Source organism: Antechinus flavipes, chromosome 5 (genome assembly GCF_016432865.1).
Source record: "Antechinus flavipes isolate AdamAnt ecotype Samford, QLD, Australia chromosome 5, AdamAnt_v2, whole genome shotgun sequence".
NCBI lineage: Eukaryota > Metazoa > Chordata > Mammalia > Dasyuromorphia > Dasyuridae > Antechinus > Antechinus flavipes.
Genome location: NC_067402.1, coordinates 224649577 through 224667180, shown reverse-complemented (window position 1 = coordinate 224667180; position 17604 = coordinate 224649577). Strand labels below are relative to the sequence as shown.

At 39.2% G+C, this 17604-nt stretch overlaps 1 protein-coding gene across 1 annotated transcript; it reads right to left on the bottom strand.

Moving 5' to 3' along the window:
- Positions 1–550: 550 nt before the first annotated feature.
- LOC127539272 (keratin, type II cytoskeletal 1-like) lies at positions 551–8312 on the bottom strand. The gene is made up of 9 exons (XM_051963368.1): positions 7602–8312; positions 5921–6135; positions 4746–4806; positions 4205–4300; positions 3903–4067; positions 3657–3782; positions 2536–2756; positions 1768–1802; positions 551–1658 (listed from the first exon to the last, which is right to left on the bottom strand). The coding sequence occupies exons 1-9, from the start codon at positions 8238–8240 to the stop codon at positions 1216–1218; spliced, it is 2001 nt and encodes a 666-aa protein (XP_051819328.1). The 5' UTR covers positions 8241–8312; the 3' UTR covers positions 551–1215.
- Positions 8313–17604: the final 9292 nt, after the last annotated feature.

Here is a 17604-nt window from a genome sequence, read left to right as displayed (position 1 = left end):
ATTGTTTTATTTGATCTTCATGAGAGCCCAAAAAGCTAGATGCTATTGTTATCCCCATTTTGTAGTTTGGGAAACTAAGAAAGAGAGGTTAATTGATTTATACAGGGTCATACAACTAATAACTGTCTGAGGTTAGAAGAGAATTCAGGTCTTTCTAATTGCAAGACTGAGACTGTATCCACTCTGTCATCTCACACCCTTAAATCCTCTGAAATCTTTTCTAATAAAGCCCACCAGACTCTGTTTACTCAATATTCTGTCAATATATCTAAGCTTGATTAATATTACATTCATCTGTTTGTATCTGATACTATTTTAGAAACTTTTCACATTAATCTATTCCAACTTTTAGGCTTTGTCATAAGCCCTGTTCCTATGAGGGACTTTAAAGCACATTTTAATAGTGAGTCTTGAGACAGAGAGAAAAAGAGCAGGAGAAAGGGAGGGAGGGAGGGAGGCAGAGAGAGAGAGAGAGAGAGAGAGAGAGAGAGAGAGAGAGAGAGAGAGAGAGAGAGATGGATGTGATACACAAAACACTCAAGAGACAAACTTGCAGAATTTCAAATGCAATTTATTTCAGACAACACAAGAAAATGGAGACTATGAGACCTCCTTTGGGAAAGTCAACCAACCAGCTTACACTTTATATAAAAAATAAAAAGGAAAAACCAACACAGAATTTGTTGCTATATTATGGAGACACTATCAGCAAAGGCTCTCTTTCTGCTTGGCTTGGATAAAATTTTTGAAAGTAAGAGTGGATAGTGAAGGAGTGGATTTTTCAGGCTGCATCCTCATGATTAATCAAGGGAAGTGGTCTTTCATACTCAGACATGGCTTCACCATTCAAGACAAAGGAAAGTGGGAAAACCTGATAATGAAGGCCAGAATAGAGAATATCTACCAAAGGGGAAAGTGGGGAGAACATGGCTCTAAAAGGCCAGGATCATCAGCAACCCTTCCTATGCACCCACAGAAATGAAGCTGAAAGCCAAGGGTGGAAGTGCCCACTGGTTGGATGACTCAAGAAAACCTTTAATAATCAAGGTCAGAAAAAGTAATTGGAAGGCTTTAAGAAAACAGGATAAACTGTTGCAGTCCACCACTTTTTATTTTCCTCAAGTAAAGTTGGAGTCTTTGATTTCAAGATTTGACTGAAAGTAAACACAGACATTGATCTAAAGGACAGGTAGCAGGGTAGGGAGAGCTCTGGCTTTAATTGGTGACTGTAGAATAACTGGTAGAGGTGAATTTCATGCTAGAGCTGCCACTGGAACTCTTGACACCCCCAGAGCCACCACCAGAGCTGCTGCTGCCTCCTCCTCCAGAGCTGGAGCCCCGACCTCCTGAGGATCCATAGCTGCCTCCTCCAGAGCCTGAACCAGAGCCAGAGCCTCGGCCTCCTGAGGAACCATAGCTGCCTCCTCCAGAACCGGAGCCCCTGCCTCCTCCAGAGCCAGAACCTCGGCCTCCTCCAGAACCGGAACCTCTGCCTCCTCCAGAGCCATAGCTGCCACCTCCACCACCGGAGCCATATCTGCCTCCTCCGGAGCTGGAACCGTAGCTACCACCTCCACCTCCAGAACCGTAGCTACCACCTCCACCTCCGAACTTTCCTCCTCCACCACCAGACACAGAGACATGGCTGGTGCTCACAGCTGTGGAAGAAATTTCTGTTGTTACTTCTGGGAATACCCTTCCCTGGACAAAGTCCCCTCCATCCCAAGAAAACTTTCAAGTGTCTAAAAAATGATTCTTGATACTTACACACACTCACGTTGGGAACACACTCTCCAGACACCCTAAAAGGAAGATGGAAAGACAGTTCCTGTGACTCAGTACAACCAACCCATTCTCCTTCCCATACCTGACATTTCTGAATTTTCCTGTAAGCTGTTCCTTTCTTCATCACTCCATCTAAATCTGTCCCTCCCTCCCCATTTCAATATCATGAATCAATTCCCAGAAATCAGAATAATTAGCTTAAATTTCCTGTAGCCTTTGGCACCAAAAGCACTTCTTTCCACAAGCCTGGGAAATGGTTCCATGAGGCTTGAAGACTACTGGATCTCTAGCATACTAGATGGGAGGAGAGTGGAACACCACTCTAATACTATCTCTGCCACTTAATGGCTCAGACCATGCACTTAACCACCTTGACCCTCAATTTACTTCTCTAGAAAAAGAGAGGGGATACAATGGCCTCTAAAGTCCATTTTCATTTCAAAATCAATGCTTCTATAATCTGGATGCACATACTACTTCTACAGCTGACTACCTATGAAAGTTTAAGGAAGAAATTTAAGGCCTTTGCTCCCCGGGGGCCTCATTTCTGACATAAGAAAGTTGGACTCCGTGATCCTTGAGGTTCCGTTCATCTCTAGATCCTCTAACCCTATACTCCTTTATAACAAGTGCTAGGCTATAGAAGAGCTAATTCCTCATCATTCAGTCTCAAAGATCCTGTCCTCACAGGATGTTCCATTGCCTTCCCTTGAGTGTGGTTCAACAGAGTCTTCAGTGCTCATCCCTCACCTGCTCTCCTCTCCCTCCAGAAGCATCCTGTAGGTGGCTATCTCAGCATCCAAGGTCAGCTTAACATTATACAGCTCCTGGTAGTCACGCATCAGTCGGGTCATGTCCTCCTTGGCCTTCTGCAGTGCATCCTCCAGGTCTTCCAGTTTGCCCTGTGCATCTTTCAGGGCATTCTCCCCACGCTGCTCTGCATCAGCAATGGCTTGCTGGAGCCGGGAAATCTTACAGAAGACAGCAAATCATATACATGGATTAAGTCCTCTGCTTCCCACTCACTACTACCACCACCCACAACTAATCTCACACTCCTTATGGGAATCCTGAACCCAAATTACTATTTCCACCCAAAGACTCAATCAGGAACATTGTTTCCATAATAGAGTAACAATAACAGTGACAAAGGTAGTAACTATAACTACCATTTAGGCAACACTTTAAAGGTTGCAAAGACTCTTAATTGATCCTTGCAACAAACTTGCAAGATGGCTGCTACATTGATCCCCATTGGAAAAATGAGAAAACTCATTTTTTACTCATTAGTTTGGAAGCATTTGGAAGAGAAAAGTAAAAATAATTTGTCCAGGGCCATACATCTAGAAAAGTTTAATGCAGGTTTCAAACACAAATCCAGTGTCTCTATCTATTGCCAAGAATATTTTAAACAAAAAACAAGCACCTGGGACTAAGGACATTTTGTCCATATTTCCACCTTCAGATAGGAATCTTCAATTAGGCAATAAAATCTTAGAGACACCTAATACTACCTCAGAACTTTTCTAAAATCTCCTTCTACATCCTCAATGGGTTGTGCTCTAGACTCTGCTCAAGCATCAACTTAGGAGGACAGAAAATCCCCCTAACTCACAAGAGAAGAAATTCATCTGTCAGCTCTCCATCTTGAACACTAGAAATTGTAAGCCTTTAGGTCTTCACCACAAGGTTCTCTCAAGGAAATTCTACTCTAAGGCACACTTCTATGGGGTCCTCAAAGTCCAGAATCTCAAAGATGGCAGGGAGCTTTCAAGCCATCTGCACCAAACTGGAGTCATTTTCACAATCAAGAAAGCCTTGCTCAATAACCCTATGGTAGCTCAGAGGAGGAGGGTGAAAGAAACTAGTACCTGCTTCTTCACTGAATCAATTTCAGAATTCAGTCTCTGAATCATTCTGTTCATCTCAGAAATCTCCGTTTTTGTGTTTCTCAGTTGGTCTCCATGTTTCCCAGCAGTCACCTGGAGCTCTTCATACTGAAGGCAGGAGAGCAAAGAGAGGGCACGTGAGTACATCTTGACATACCCTAGGTAAACTTTAGGCACAAAGTTCAAGGAAGCCAGAGGCCTGTTGGGAGAGGCTCTGTATTCACTCACTTTGTGCTGGTACATGGTCTCAGCCTCAGCTTTGCTCCTCTGGGCAATCTCATCATAGTGACCTTTGATCTCATCAATGATGCTACTCAAGTCCAGGCTCCTGTTGTTGTCCATGGAGAGGATGACATTGGTGTTGCTGATGTGAGTCTGCATCTGGGATAGTTCCTACAAGATACAACATTTCTGTGACTTCTCTGCTTTCCAGAGACAAAACATGAACCAGCATACATGGGATATTCCCAGAATCTCTTTGACGCACAGTGGAGAAGTGGGTGCATATGAGTGATCATGAGCTGACTTACTGTGTCATAGAGAATCTTGTAAAAGTTGATGTCATCTTGCAAAAGATCCGTCTTGCCCTGAAGGTCAATCTTGCTCATATAAGCATTGTCCACATCCTGAGCAATTAGAAGAAAAAGTCAGGGAATGACTATCCATTCAGAGGAAGATGACTCCCTGCCCCCTGCTTACATGGAATAACCTCTGGTCTAAAAGAATTCTGCACTTTTCCAAGAGAATAGGGATGAAGAAGCTTGACTCCTGAGCTTTACTTCTTTTTACGCTACCCACCCTTTTGAGTCTTGGGAATTCCCCTCACTTGCAAAGGGGAGATCTTCTGGCTCTGCTTTCCACATTGCAGGCAGAAATACAAAGAAGGAAACTTATTTGAAGAGCCAGAGAGGCAGAGAAGGATGATGCACTGAAAAGAAATACTAAGATTTCTCCTCAGCTGTAAATTGAACTTATAGTTTGATTCTTCTTGCTTTTGGGGGGCTAATATTGTGAATCAGTGCTTATTTTTCTGGATAAAAATGTGACCTTTATTCTGTTCCCTTGACTCACTTTCTTGATGGTCACAAATTCATTCTCTGCATCTGTACGTTTGTTGATTTCATCTTCATATCTGTTGAAGGGAAAAAGACAAAATGAATTCAGGAAGTTTGGGAAAGGATATGACCTAGAATTGAGTTCTGTGTAAAATTACATCAATTTAGGAATGTCATCTTCTCCATCTCTGCTTCTAGCCAACTTGACTGTTCAACTTGTTCTAAGGCACACTTCTATGGGAACATGTTTCTAAAAATGATACTTTGCCTTGGAAAAGGGAAGGCAGGAAGGAAAGAAAGGAGGAAGGAAGGAAGGAAGGAAGGAAGGAAGAAAAAAGGAAAGAAAGAAGGAAGGAAGGAAAGAAGGAAAGAAGGAAGGAAGGAAGGAAGGAAAGAAGGAAGGAAGGAAGGAAGATTCAAAGGGACAAAAGAAGGCTCAAAGGAACAAAAGAAGAAAGAAAAGAAAAGAGGAAGAGTGGGGTCAAAGGAAAGAGTAAAGAACAGACAAGCAAAGAAATATAAGTATTTAGTAAACATACTAGGTTCCAGCATAGGCAACTGGGGAGCATAGGGTATAGAGTGACACACCTTATAGTCAGAAAAACCTGAATTCAAATCATATCTCAGACATATTATGGTTGTGTGATGCTAGAAAAGTCACTTAACCCTATTGGCTTCAATTTCCTCATCTAAAATGAAATGGATGAGGAAAAGATAAACAACTCCAATAACTTTGTCAAGAAAATCCCAAAAGGGGTCCCAAAGAATTAGACCTGGCTAAACCCACTGAAGAACATCATCAACATGTTCCAGGCACTATGCTAAGTGATTTACAAATATCCTGTCATTTGATTCTCAAAACTACCCTGGGAAGAAGAGATGCTATTATTATCCACATTTTGTAGATGAGAAAACTGAGATTAAATTGATAAGAATTGATATGTTAGGTGACTTGCCCAGGACCACACAATTCATATATGCCTGAATCTGGATTGGAATTCAGTTCTTTCTCACTCTCAGACAAGTTTACTGGACCCCCATTTGCCTTTTAGGAGGGAAAAATGCCACTCAATTAGTCTTCCTCTGTTCCCTGATACTCCCTAGAGTATCCCTCAGGTTACTCTCTGGGAAGACTTCCAGGGGCAATGGTTTGGTCATTGAGGACTGAGGGAAGGATAGTTGGGTGCGTACTTTTTCTTGAAGTCCTCCACCATGTCTTGCATATTAGTCAATTCTGACTCCATCCGTGAGCGGTCATTCTTCAGTGAATCTAGCTTCTGCCTAAGTGTAGACACATAGGCTTCAAAGAGAGGCTCCAGATTGTGGCTGCGAGTTGAAGTGTCCACCTGCTGCAGCAGTTCCCATTTGGTCTGCAATACCTGGTTCTGCTGCTCCAGGAATCGCACCTGAAAATGCCAAGACCCCCAAAGTCGTTATTCAAGGGATGCGTTCTAGGAACTGTTGGTCCCCAAATTACAGTCCAGAGGAAGACTCTGGAACAAGACAGGGAATCCTTGTTCTTCCATCATTCTCAAATCAAGGCAAGCAAAGGAAGAATATCATGAATGAGCTGGCACATTTGCAGCTGGGAGCTTCTTGAGAACAGGGCCCATTTTGCTTTTCCAGTAGTACCTCCAGCCTTTTGCTTGTACCAAATGCTTAATAAATGTTTTATCCCTTCCTTTTTCCCTTCCTTTCTTCCTTTCTTCATTCATTCATATCCATAATCAACCAATCTCTATATTTCCATTCAGATAATTCCCCAACACTAATGATTGCAATCAATTTGAATTTGTCATTCACAAGAAAGCAGCAAGCACCCCCTCCAAAAAGTCAAATCCCTGATCAACAAAAATCACTTTGCTTCAACTGGAATGACAATTTCCATTTCTATAGCACTGCAAAATTAAAGTAAGTGCTAAAAATTTTTAAATCACTAAGCAGATAATCTGTAAAATTTGTAAAGGATGTTACACATCTTATCTTATTTAACCCAATCAATAACCCTGGAAGATAGGTATTATTATTAATCTCATTTTACAATGAGCCAGTTTAGACAGACAGATGAAATGACTTGCCCAAGATCACCTGGCTAATAAATGTCTAGGTCAAATTTCTACTCAGCTCTTCCTGAATCCTGGATTTAGGCTGGCCTTCAGACCATTTCAGATCTCAAAGTTCTCCTTTGTACCTTTACCCCATTTCTATCACTTTAAAATATTCCATAAATCTCCACTCCAGCTAGCTACTCAGTAAAATAATAATTATAATAAATTCTCTCAAGGCTTTTAATATACTGTCTTCATAGCAGAGTCATCCTTATTTTAAAATAAAATAAAATAAAAACTAGGGCAGATTTTTTTACATATGAAGAACCTGAGATTCAGACAGGTGGAAGATAGAAGTTATCATCCACTAGGTAAGTGCTAAAGCAGAGACACAACACCAAGTCCCACAGACTCAAATCCATTGTCTGCCCCCCAAACACACACACACACAGTCCTCTCTCTTCCTAAGAATAAAGTCCAAAAAATAGCTTAAGAATTCAATGGAGAAACATTTGGAGTTCAGCCCCAAAAGGCTTTCATTAAGACTCTTCACCTTCCACTGTTTTTATGGACCAAAAACTAGGGATGCTCTCCTCTGCCTCCCCAGGTCATATAGGCACTAGCATCATTCACAAGCATCCATCATCTAAGCAAGACATCTTGACCCAGAGTTATCCTTTGGGTCACCCAAGCATGACACCTTGGAGTTGGAGATTAGAGCTCACATTATTCAACTCCCATTCCCCACCTCACTCCTTTGCCTCATCTATCTCAAATAAGCTTGAATGTATCCATCATCAACAACAGTAACCACAAGTACTCACTTTGTCAATGAAGGTGGCAAATCTGTTGTTGAGGTCCTTGATCTGTTCCCTCTCTTGTTCCTTCACTTTTTGAATATTAGGATCAATCTCCACATTGAGGGGTTGCAGAAGACCCTGGTTGATGGTCACCTCCTGGATGCCTCCAGGGGGACAGACAGGCCCAGAGCCTCCTCCGCCAAAACCACCACCTCCTAAACCCCCAAAGCCACCACCACCAAAGCCACCGCCGCTGCCGCCAAAACCACGCCCACCATAGCCACCACCACCATAGCTGCCACCACCAAAGCCACCACCACCATAGCCGCCACCACCAAATCCACCACCACCATAGCTGCCCCCACCAAATCCTCCACCGCCAAAACCTCCTCTTCCATAACCTCCTCCTCCTCCTCCAGCAACACTCTGGCAGATCCTTTTAGAGCCCCCCAAGTTAACTAGACTCTGGCTGCCAAAACCACCACCACCACCACCACCAGCTCTACAGCTTCCACCTGAAAATCTACCTCCACCTCCTCCAATCCTGCGGACAGTGGAGCTGCTGGTTATCCTGCGGGTGCAGGAGACCCCAGCGGAGCCTGAGCTGAAGCCACCACCACCACCACATCGATAGCCAGATCTGGAACTAAATTGTCGACTCATGTTGAACTAAGAAGGGGACAGATAGCAAAGGACAGGACCAAGGAGTAAGGAGCTAAGCACTCCTCTACTAGCAGCAGAGTGACTCCCTCCTTATATATAGATTGGAGGAGCTGGGTTTGGTCCCATGGAGTCAGTGCAGATTTAGAGCAATCTGAAGGGTTTGGTTTGCCTTGCAGCCATGCAAGATCTTTACGAGCCCCAACAATACAATAAACACTACACACCTAGCTCCCAGGATGGGCTCTGGAAATTGCTGCTCCTGCAAAATCTATTCAAGTACTAATTAGTTTATCAAAGAAATCTCTCCTCATCAAACTCACTTGATGCTAGGGAAGCAAGACCCCAAAACTGTTTCCTGCTACCTTTGCTTGGTCTTTCATCAACTTCTCTTTGAGTTATGCAAACTCCAATTCAGAGTTTGTCTTTCTCTCCACAGGAAAGCTGTACTCCTACAGCTCTGTGCACCAGCCCCCTGTATGGCAGGAGGACATTCTCATCCTCTATGTTTTCAGACTTGCCTTCCTGACTCCCAGCTCTCTCTAGGCTCCCAATTCAACAGTTCAATTACCCTCACTCCCTTGTCCCTGGTTTTCAAATCCCAGATCCTCTAGGAAGATCCCTTTTATCCAAATAGTTCACATTCAAGTAATGTTTTCTTGACTTTCACCCTGTGAGTTAAGGCTCCCATTTCACATTTAAGGACACTTCCAGGAAGGAAGTTCAGAGAGGTCCAGTCCTAGGGTCCCAGATCATATGACCAACTAAGAAGAGTCAGGGCCAAGAGTCAATCTCAGTTCTCCTAATCCCAACACTTCTCCATCATCCCAGATTGATGAAAAGGTATCAATAGACAAAAGTGATAAACTATTGGACTTAGAATCCAGAAGGCTTCAGTTCCAATCTAGCCTTATCTACTTCTTAGCTCTCCTTCAGTCTTTTCTTCCTTCAGTTTCTTCATCTATAAAATAGGAGTAAGTAGAAGCACCTATCTCACCAGGCTAGCATGAAGATCTGATGAGATAAAATATAGAGAGTGCTTTGCAAACTTCAAAGAGTGAAATAAAAGAGTGCATAATAATAATAGCTATTATTATGTGACAGATTACTTTAATTCTCCCCTACCTTGGGCATAGAATTCCTGTAGTTGCTGTCTCCATAATGATCATCTCAACTACACATTAAATTCCCTTCTCCAAAGTCATTCCTATTCTTGGCCCATCTGTGACAGCCTAGTGACCATTAATGCTTAATTTTGTGGTTTTCTTCTTGTGATCTCTGTATATTTAGCTTTGTTAGCAAGTATTTGATCCCAAGTTCCTGGATGATAGAGAATATTTTGGTGGACTTCCTAGAGGAGAATGGTATCCAAAAAACGGTATCCCCCACATCCAGAAGATTTAAACTTGACATTCCTTTCCTCGCCCACCAAGTTCAAGTACCACTTGCTATACATAGATCCTGTGTCAGTTTCTTTCTCTAAAGTATGGGGACACAATTTTTTTTTATTCCCTGCCTCCATAAGGATGGTGAAAGGATCAGATGAAATTGAGCACTGAGAGGACTCTGTAAACTTTCAAGAGCTATAGAAAGGTCAATTATTGTAGTTCTCAAGAGTGCTAGCACAGCCCACTATCCCCACCCACCCCACCCTATCCCCAGGAGATGCCTGCTTTCTAATATTGAGAATCTGTCCCTAAGAGGAGGAACACTGGAGGGATGCTTGTCTCAATGAAGCCAGAAGTTATTGATGTTATGAAAACAAGAACTAGTGCATATACCTTGAGTCTGAGCAAAGTTTGGGGGGCTGGCTTAAGAGAAAACAAGCATCTCTTCTCTGGGTTCAAGCAAGTCCTGCTTCTGACACATCCTGCCTATCATCATTGCCTCAAAGCTCTAAGTAACGCCCTGATACTAGAATGTGCAGACGTGGTGCTGACCTGTATTGTCAGAAGAAGACTCTTACCTGGGAATTCCCCTATCCCAATGAAATTCTAGGCGTATGCCATATTCCTTCTCTCTTTCTAACAAAATCCTTTTTTGATATCCATTGGATTTCTTCAGAGAGGAGCTCTGAGTTTCCTAATAAAAAGACTTCCCAAAGAAAAGATGGAAGGATACTAACAATCAAGTGAGATAGTAAATAGTAAAGGCTCTTAAGTTCAGAAAAATGTGTCCTATAAATATCGTGGGAAGGAGAGCAGTATTGCGATTTTGTTAACAAGAAGCACCAGACCATATTCCTAGTATTTGTAGAAGAGGCTAAATAATGATGAAGCATTTCTGTGCCAATAGTGAGATAACATGTCCTTTGAGATCTAATATCTTCCAAAGTGATAGGCATAGTGAAATTAGACTGATAGAAGGCTTGAAGCTGATTTTGATATCTTAAAAAAAGAAATAAAACAAATGGAATTCTTTCTTCTAATGAAGAGAGTAGGAAAAAGAGAAGGAATTTATTAATTCTCATAATTTGGGCATATGAGAAAAATACAAACATGAAAAAAGAGTAGGAAGAATAAACATCACATGAAATTTATTCTTATCTGAATTGACAGTAGAGAACTGCCCATATACACAAGACTTGATGTGAAAAGGAATAGGTTAAAAAAAAAAAAGAAAGAATTATCACTTAAATATATATGCCTACATATGATATAAAAATATTGCAGAAGAGTAAATGCGGATTAGTAACTTTAGGAGCATAATTTCAAGATGAATGTGCTAAATTATAGCTTATCCAAGAATGTATTAATGTGCCTGATTTTCCACAGCTCCTTTTATAAAATCAGCTTTATCAATATGAGAGACATTAGGGAGAAGCTTAGAGTTGTTTTAATTTGCATTTCTCTAAATATTGTTCATTCCGATAAAAAAAGAAAAAAAGGTTGGCAAAGACTGACATGGATTCTTTCCCTCAAGAACTACCTGTTTGGGACACTAATACATTGTTGGTAGAATTGTGAATACATCCAGCCATTCTGGAGAGCAATTTGGAACTATGCTCAAAAAGTTATCAAACTGTGCATATCCTTTGATCCAGCAGTATTACTACTGGGCTTATATCCCAAAGAAATCATAAAGAAGGGAAAGGGATCTGTATGTGCGCAAATGTTTGTGGCAGCCCTCTTTGTAATGGCCAGAAACTGGAAACTGAGTAGATGCCCATCAATTGGAAAATGGCTGAATAAATTGTGGTATATTAATATTATGGAATATTATTGTTTGGTAAGAAATGACCAACAGGATGATTTCAGAAAGGCCTGGAGAGACTTACATGAACTGATGCTGAGTGAAACGAACAGGGTCAGGAGATCCTTATATACTTCAACAACAATACTATATGATGATCAATTCTGATGGATTTGGCCATCTTCAGCAATGAGATGAATCAAATCAGTTCCAATGGAGCAGTAATGAACTGAACCAGCTACGCCCAGGGAAAGAACTCTGGGAGATGACTAAGAACCATTACATTGAATTCCCAATCCCTATATTTTTGCCTGCTTGCATTTTGGATTTCCTTCACAGGCTAATTGTACACTATTTCAGAGTCCGATTCTTTTTGTACAGCAAAATAACAGTTTGGTCATGTATACTTATTGTGTATCTAATTTATACTCTAATATATTTAACATCTACTGGTCATCCTGCCATCAAGGGGAGGGGGTGGGGGGAAGGAGGGGAAAAATTGGAACAAAAGGTTTGGCAATTGTCAGTGTTGTAAAATTGCCCATACATATAACTTGTAAATAAAAAGCTATGAAATAAAAAAATAAAGAACTACCTGTTCATTCCAATGGACTTGTGATGGAGAGAGCCATCTGCATCCAGAGAGAGGACTGTGGTAACTGAATATGAATCACAATATAGTATTTTCACTTTTGTTGTTGTTTGCTTTTTATTTTGTTTCTCACTTTTTTCCTTTTTGATCTGATTTTTTGTGCAGCATGATAATTGTGGAATTATGTATAGAAAAAATGCACATCTCTAACATATAATGGATTACTTACCATTTGGGAAGGAAATGGGGGGGAAGAGAGGGAGAAAAAATTTGGAACACAAGGTTTTGCAAGGGTGAATATTGGAAACTATCTTTGTATATATTTTGAAAATAAAATGTTATTGTTTTAAAAAGAAGAATTACCTGTTCATATCTTTTATCTTTTTTCTCTTGGGGATGGCTCTTATTCATAGAAATTTAATTTCTTAATTTTATTTTTAAAATAAGACCTTTTTAAATGAAAAAAATGCTACAAAGATCCCCACTAGTTATGTTTTCTTATTTTTGTTACATTTATTCACCTGTACAAATTTCTCCAATTTATATAATAAAAAATTGTCCATTTCATTTTCTATGACCCACTCTATCCTTTGTTGGATGTAAAACTTCCTATATTCATAGATCAGAAAAGCAATTTTTCCTTTATGCTCTAATTTGTTTATGATATGTCTGTTTCTAGGTATATTATGTTTCTATTTAAACTTTATCTTAGTATATGGTATGAGGTATTGGTCTAAAGCCAAACATCTCCAGTAGCTTCCAGTTTTCCCAGAAGTGTTTTATAAAATCATGAGTCCTTACCCCAAGTAACTTTTTAATTCTAAAAAGTTGTGCATAGTCTTTACCCCATGAATATCACTATACCCCAACAATATCAAAGAAAGAAGAAAAGGAGTTCATATGTGTATGTATGTATGTCTATGGAGATATGTATATATGTGTGTGTATGTATATATATATTTACATATATATGTATACATACATACATATTCATGGTATCTGTCTTTTTGTGGTAAAGAATTAGAAATGAAGATCTGCATTAAGAAGAATAGCTAAGTATATGATAACATGTGAATATAAAAAATGTAAAGAAATATCATTGTGCTGCCAGAAACATCAAAGGGAACAGTTACACAGAAAGCTAGAAAGATATGTATGAATTGATGGAGAGTAACATGAGTAGAAGCAGAAAAAAGATTTCTTCTCAGCTCTGGTCTTTGCATCAGGACCACTTTAAAAGTCCATTTTTTGAAAGGTTTCTCTTCCCTCTGTCCTGATATAATTATTGTAAATACTACTAAAAAGAATAGCTAAATATTTTCATTATATTTACTAATCATATTAGAAAATTATAAATGCTAGCAAATAAATACTATTCAGTATTTCAGGGCAAATTATTCTTGGTTTTTAAGTCTTTTGCTTTTGTCTTTTGAAATGTCATATATATATATATATATATATATATATGAAAAATGCCATAGAAAAAGAAATTATAAATTTTGACAAATTTTATTTATAAAAATAGAATTATAAAAATGAACATCTTTGAAGGAGTTAACAACACTGATGAATCCAATGATTAATCCTAAGGATCAATGAAAAAACATCTACCCACATCTTGATAAACTGGTGTTAAAGAACTTATAAAGAAGAAAATACACATTTATGTAAATGGCCAGTATTGGGATTTATTTTGATTTATTGTGCATATTTGTTTTCAGAGTTTTGTTTTTTTGCTTTCTTCAAGGAATTAAGAAAATAAATGCTCATTTTTTATTTACAAAACAAAAATTCAGAGAGACAGATAAGCATATCATTTTTAAGTCTCTGTTTAATTTATCATATAAATTATAAATACAAGCTGTCCATAATAAAGATTCATGGTTTCTAAAACCAAGCTTCTCTTTCTGCCACTCAAGTTTGTTTATTTTTTTAAAGATTGGAATAATTGGCCATTTTTAAAAATATTTGAGAGTGAGTCATTTCAGAACTAATATTGGGTAGTACAATCCTCACTATCTCCATCTCAGGCATGGCATCTTGAAATGGAAAAGAGAGCCAATTGTAAATTCAAAGGAGAGCTAATTCTGCCAAATGGCAACCAAGACTTATGTTTCAAAGAGGAGCAGATCATAGGAGCCCAGAAAAGAAATGTCCCGATGAATGATGCTGCACTCAGGAGAGAACTATGAAATGATCCCATAAGGAAAGAAACAATATTGTTGATGTTGTTCAGTCATTTCTATTGTGTCCAAGTCCTTGTGACCCCATTTGGGGTTTATTGGCAAAGTTACTGGAGTGGTTTGCCATTTCCTTCTGTAGCTCATTTTACAAATGAGGAAACTGAGGTAAACCAGGTTAAGTGACCCACCCAGGGTCACATAGCTAGTAACTGTGTGAGGCTAAATTTGCACTGTGATCTTCTTTATTCTAGGCCCAGCATTCTATCCACTGCACCACCTAGCTGCCCTAAAAAACATTGAAGTCCTGTAATTTTGCAAGCAAGTGTTTCTATCTGTCTGTTTACATATATGCACATAACATAAATATGTATATATTTACACATATATACATACACATACACATATATGTATGTACACATATATTCCCTAAAAGTGTGTCTCACTTCCCTATAGTGTTATATGTATTTGTAGGAGAATTGCCTCAGTTGATGAAAGGACTTTTATTGCTACTATCTTTAATATTTCTTCTTAAATTTTCTCTATGAACTAATTGTATCTGTCAAACCACAGATATTTATTGGGAATTTCTTATGCAGTAAACACTGTGCTAAGTGCTGAACATACAATGGAGGTGGGGAAAGCAAAAATTGACCCTGCCCTCAAGAAGCTAATGAGAGGTGTACATAAATAAACATGTATAAAATGTACATAGGGCAGGTGGAAAGTAACCATAGAAAGAAAAATACTAGCTACTGAGAGGGAGGAAAAAACACAGGATAGCCATGTAATTCTTCCTGCAGAAAGTGATGAATAAGCCAAGTCAAGGAATTCTGAAGAGTAAAGGTTAAAAGAGAGAACACCCCAGGTGTAGAGGCAGCTTATACAAAGACACAGAGGTGGGAACACAGGAAGAAGGAACATAGAGTAGGCCATTTGGGTTGAACCCCAGAATGAATGGAGGAGAGTAATGTGTGAGAGGTCTAGAAAAAGAGGGTAGTTCATGACATGGAGAGCTTTAAATATAAGACAGAGGCATTTGTTTCTATTTCATCCTCGAGATAAAGAGGAACCAGTGGAATTAATAAAATAAGAGACTAGCGTCATCTGACCTCAGAAGGTCTGACTATGTAACACAATCAAGAAATATTGAAAGGCTATGTAAGATGGGTGACTGCCTGAGTGTATAGAAGAGGTAGAAGAGAGAAAGAGAGTATCAGGAGAAATGGCAAAGTATGGGTAATGGTACATACAGTAAGGAGAGAGTGAGTAGTCAGCATGATTTGTGTTGTAAATGTTAAAATTAGGAAGATGCTGATATCCTCAATAGAAATAAATTAGTTTGGAAAAGGAGTGTTTGCCAAGGGGAAAGATAATGAGCACTACCTTGTACATTTTAACGTTGAAATGCCGAAAGGATTTCCAATAGACAGTTGATAATGTGGGAACTCAAGAAAGAGGAGAGAAAAAGACGAAAACACACAGAGAGAGACTTATACATAAAGACAGAGACAGACAGACAGAAATAGAAACAGAGAGAGTCACAGAAATGATAGAAACCATGGGAGCTAATTAGATCACCAAGTAAGAGATTGTAAAGAGTAAAAACAAGAGTAGGATAGAGCCTTGTAGCTCATTTATCAATTGGGGTGGAGCATGCAAAATGGCCTAGCAAAAAAGACTGAAGAGTCAGATAAGTAGAAGGAAAACCAAGAAAGAATTCATTAAAAAAAAAAAAAAAACAGAAAAGAGACTTGAACAAAGAAATGCTTAACTGTCAAACTTGTAGCACAAGGGTCAAGATGAATGATTGAATACAAGGCCTTTTCTATTGGGTAATTTCAAGATCACTAGTAACTTGGAAGAGAGCCTTCCTTCCAAACTTCAGTTGGGAGTAAGGTTCTTCATAGGAAACTTATATCATTATAATATCATTATAAATTAGCTCTGTATGTTTGTGGCAGCCCTCTTTGTAGTGGCCAGTAACTTGAAACTAAGTGGATGCCCATCAATTGGAGAATGGCTGAATAAATTGTGGTATATGAATGTTATGGAATATTATTTTTCTGTAAGAAATGACCCTGCAGGATGATTTCAGAAAGGCCTGGAGAGACTTACATGTACTAATGCTGAGTGAAGTGAGCAGGACCAGAATATCATTATATACTTCAACAACAATACTATATGATGATCAATTCTGATGGACATGGCCCTCTTCAACAATGAGATGAACCAAATCGGTTCCAATAGAGCAGTAATGAACTGAACCAGCTACACCCAGCAAAAGAACTCTGGGAGATGACTATGAACCACTACATAGAATTCCCAATCCTTATATTTTTGCCTGCCAGCATTTTTGATTTCCTTCACAGGCTAATTGTATAATATTTCAGAGTCCAATTCTTTTTGTACAGCAAAATAACTGTTTGGACATATATACATATATTGTGTTTAACTTATACTTTAACATATTTGACATGTATTGGTCAACCTGCCATCTCGGGGAAGGGGTGGGGGGAAAGAGGGGAAAAGTTGGAACAAAAGGTTTTGCAATTGTCAGAGCTGAAAAATTACCCGGGCTTATATCTTGTAAATAAAAAGCTATTTAAAAATAAATAAATAAATTAGCTTTGTGACATTAAGATGTCGGTCAGGTAGCTAACATATATTTGCCCCTTACAATGCTAGGGCATTGTGCTAAGCACTGGGGATACTAAGAAAGACAAATGACAATCTGTTCTCATGAAACTCATGATTTAATGGAGGAGAAAACATGTAGTAAACTGTAAGAAAACAGGATAAATGGAAAATAATGAACAGAGAAAAGGTGCGTGGATTAACAGAGATTTAAAAAAGACTTCTGGAGAAGATGGCAATTCAACTGGGAATTGAAAGAAGCCAAGGAATACAGGAGGCAAAAATCACAAGTGAGAATATCTCAGGCCTGGGGGAACACAGTGACAATGCCCAGAGTTGGCCAATGGAATGTTGTGTGTGGAAGACTACTTGTGTAAGGGTGTAAGAAGATTGGAAAGGAAGGAGGTGGCTAAATTCTAAAGGTCTTTGAATGCCAAAGAAGGACTTTTTATTACTCTTGGAGCTAATAGGAAGCCATTAAAGTTTCTTGTGATATGGTCAAACCTGAGTTCTAAAGTGAGAGATGGACTGGAGTCAGCCAGATACTTGAGGCAGGGCGATCAACCAAAAGGTGAATGCAGTAAACTACATGTGAAATGCTAAGGACCTTCATTAGGATGGTTACAGTGTTAGAGAAGAGAAGGAGCTATTATGAAGATAAAAATGAAAGAACTGAGTGGAAGGGAGAAAATGAGTTAAAGAAGAACCTTTTTATTGTAAGTCTAGATGGTTGGAATAATGGTGGTATCCTCGAGAGAAATTGGGA